Source organism: Palaemon carinicauda, chromosome 37 (assembly GCF_036898095.1).
Source record: "Palaemon carinicauda isolate YSFRI2023 chromosome 37, ASM3689809v2, whole genome shotgun sequence".
Taxonomy (NCBI): Eukaryota; Metazoa; Arthropoda; class Malacostraca; order Decapoda; family Palaemonidae; genus Palaemon; species Palaemon carinicauda.
Window position 1 is genome coordinate 51,745,725 of NC_090761.1, and position 2,500 is coordinate 51,748,224.

The following is a 2,500-nucleotide window of genomic DNA, read 5'->3' on the forward strand; positions in this document are numbered from 1 at the left end:
AGTGTTGAAGACACAGAACACCTATACTTCTGAAGATCATTGTATAACCATGTGTGATGAAAAGATGAAAACCTGTTTTTGCTATAGAGGTCTGGCTAATCCAGTCCTAAGAATACCAAAACATGTATTCTTCTAGAGAGATACTGGATGTTGAAGGGACTAAATTAGAAGGTTAAAAAAATATCAGAAAAAGTCTAACCTTTCATAAGTTGATGAGCGTCCCTTATGTACATCATTCAGCGATAATCTTTTTAAAAAGATAATTTCAGTATTACCTTATCACATATCACCTAACCGTAACTTTAAGGAAACTTCAAACCTTATGATACTCCTCTAGGGTACCTTTGTGACATGGTTATACCTCAAGTAGCACATATTAGCTAGGTTCTACCCTTAACAGATCAGTCTTCTAAAAGCTAACTTTCCATTCTTGTGGAATCATAGTCCCTGCGATAGTCGACAGTCTATCAGGCATAAAAAGAGCCATAACTGAAATCTAAAATAGTTTTTGAGACCTATTTCAACTTGGGGGAATAATTATTGAAGAAATATATCAACAGTATCCTTTGCAATCCTTGCCAGACGAACAGTGCTGAAATGAAGAACAAAAAATGGCTGAAAACGTCCTTGATTAAAAAAAACTGGGCTTAGTGTAACAGTAGACCTACTTACCTTTGGGCTTGCATGCTCATGCACTCGGCAATGTAATTTGCTGGGACGTAACCGAGTTCATCTTCACTCCTTTTCACGTACCACCATCCAGATGTTGTCTCCTCAATAAGCTTCAAAAAAAGGTAAGTGGAAATTATTAAAAAGTTTGGATAAAGGTAAACAAATTGTTCACGCAGACAGATATGAATGCTGGAAGGAATGTAGAGCCAAGCAATCGTTTAGCAACGCTTAGCAAGAAGGAAACACATAGATAAATTGCTAATTCGTGTATTCAAAATGATAATGAAAAAAGGTATCATATCTGATACTTCATTATTTCGAAAATCAACAATATTACATTAATTGTTTTTTTAAGTATTACTTACAGCAAAAACAATATACCAGGCCTATAAACAAGTTTTCAAAAAATTACTTCATTTTTTTTTCTAAAATTGAGGGAGTTGAATAGGATAAGCAAAGGTACAAAGGAGATAAGAATATTAAAATTATTTTGAACAACACATTCTTAGATCAAAATATTTAATTAAGAAAAAAAGATATTTCGAAAGTCTTATTGAATATGAAATCTCAAGCTCAAAATAAAAAAAAAAAGATAAATCATTATTATCTTTTCCTTCCCCTCTCATATGCTTAAGATAGAAATATAAATAGACATTTCTTTATTTTAATTTATGCGAAAGCAATCAAATAAAGTTGCAAACAAACACAAGAAATAATATTAGAAAATGCGCATGAATATGAATATAGATATACGACTTAGAAATTAAATTTAGATGATAGATTTAAGAATTTATCAAAATAAACAAATAAAAGCATTTTGATATGACAAACTACTCTATATTAGTTTAAAATTAACAATGTAGGTCGTAGGACATTCCCTAGACTCGTCAAAATAGGAAATTTCTCTGATACTATGTACGTTTCAGCCAACTTTAAAAGTAAGTCCAGGAAAACTTTGCCAACTATTTTCTAGAAATGATTTCGTGAAAAATGGAGTCACTGATGTATGAAACTGCTAAAATGTGCATTGATAAGGATAATAGGTCTATAGTATCTAAAGCTAGGCAAGTCTTTAGCACAAGACGCCATACCAGATATAGATAGTTACAGTGAAGCCACTTCTTAAAGAAAGTATACGGATAATAGGCCTATAGTATTTTATATTTAAAGCTAGATAAATCTTTAGCACAAGACGCCATACCAGATCTAGATAGTTACCGTGAATCTACGAGAGATATGGCCACTTCTTAAAGAAAGCATACGGATAATAGGCCTATGGTATTTTATATCTAAAGCTATGTAAGTCTTTAACACAAGACGCCATATATTCAATATGGTTACAGTTAACATACCTCAACCACATCGTCTACTCTTATAGTCAGTTCGCCCTCCGTCCTGGCATCGTAGTCATATAGTGCTACATACAGTCGTTTATTAGGTGTCTCTGGATTACTGCAAGAAAATTTGAATCAATTTATCTCACAAAATACAGTATCCCATTGTCAACTGCAATGCTAAGTTGCTCATAAGAAACGTAATGGAATTTTGTCAAGAAAAAATAACCAGTAATTATGTATTAGAGAGAAATTATACCGGAAATGATGAATAAGAATGTTTAAAAGTGGTCACATAGGAAATGATGTGTCACATTTCTTCATAGAAATATATTCTCTGTCTGAATTAAAACAGATGCATAAATTAAATAACTTTCAAGCTATGATATTCTTTACAATATTTATCCCTCTGCTTTTTTTCCCAGCCGCATCTTTCTTACATAGATTAATTTTTTTATTTTTTTTCCTGTTGGAGCCCTTGGGCTTATAGCATC

General features: G+C 32.2%; 1 protein-coding gene across 1 annotated transcript in view; it reads right to left on the reverse strand.

Moving 5' to 3' along the window:
* Positions 1–2,500, reverse strand: part of LOC137629665 (tyrosine-protein kinase Src42A-like) — a 21,183-nt gene that overhangs the window by 9,733 nt on the left and 8,950 nt on the right. The window contains exons 3-4 of the mRNA XM_068361209.1: positions 2,025–2,124; positions 673–782 (exon numbers count right to left, since the gene is read on the reverse strand). Coding sequence (XP_068217310.1) covers positions 673–782; positions 2,025–2,124 — 210 coding nt within the window. The remainder of the gene's footprint in view (positions 1–672; positions 783–2,024; positions 2,125–2,500) is intronic.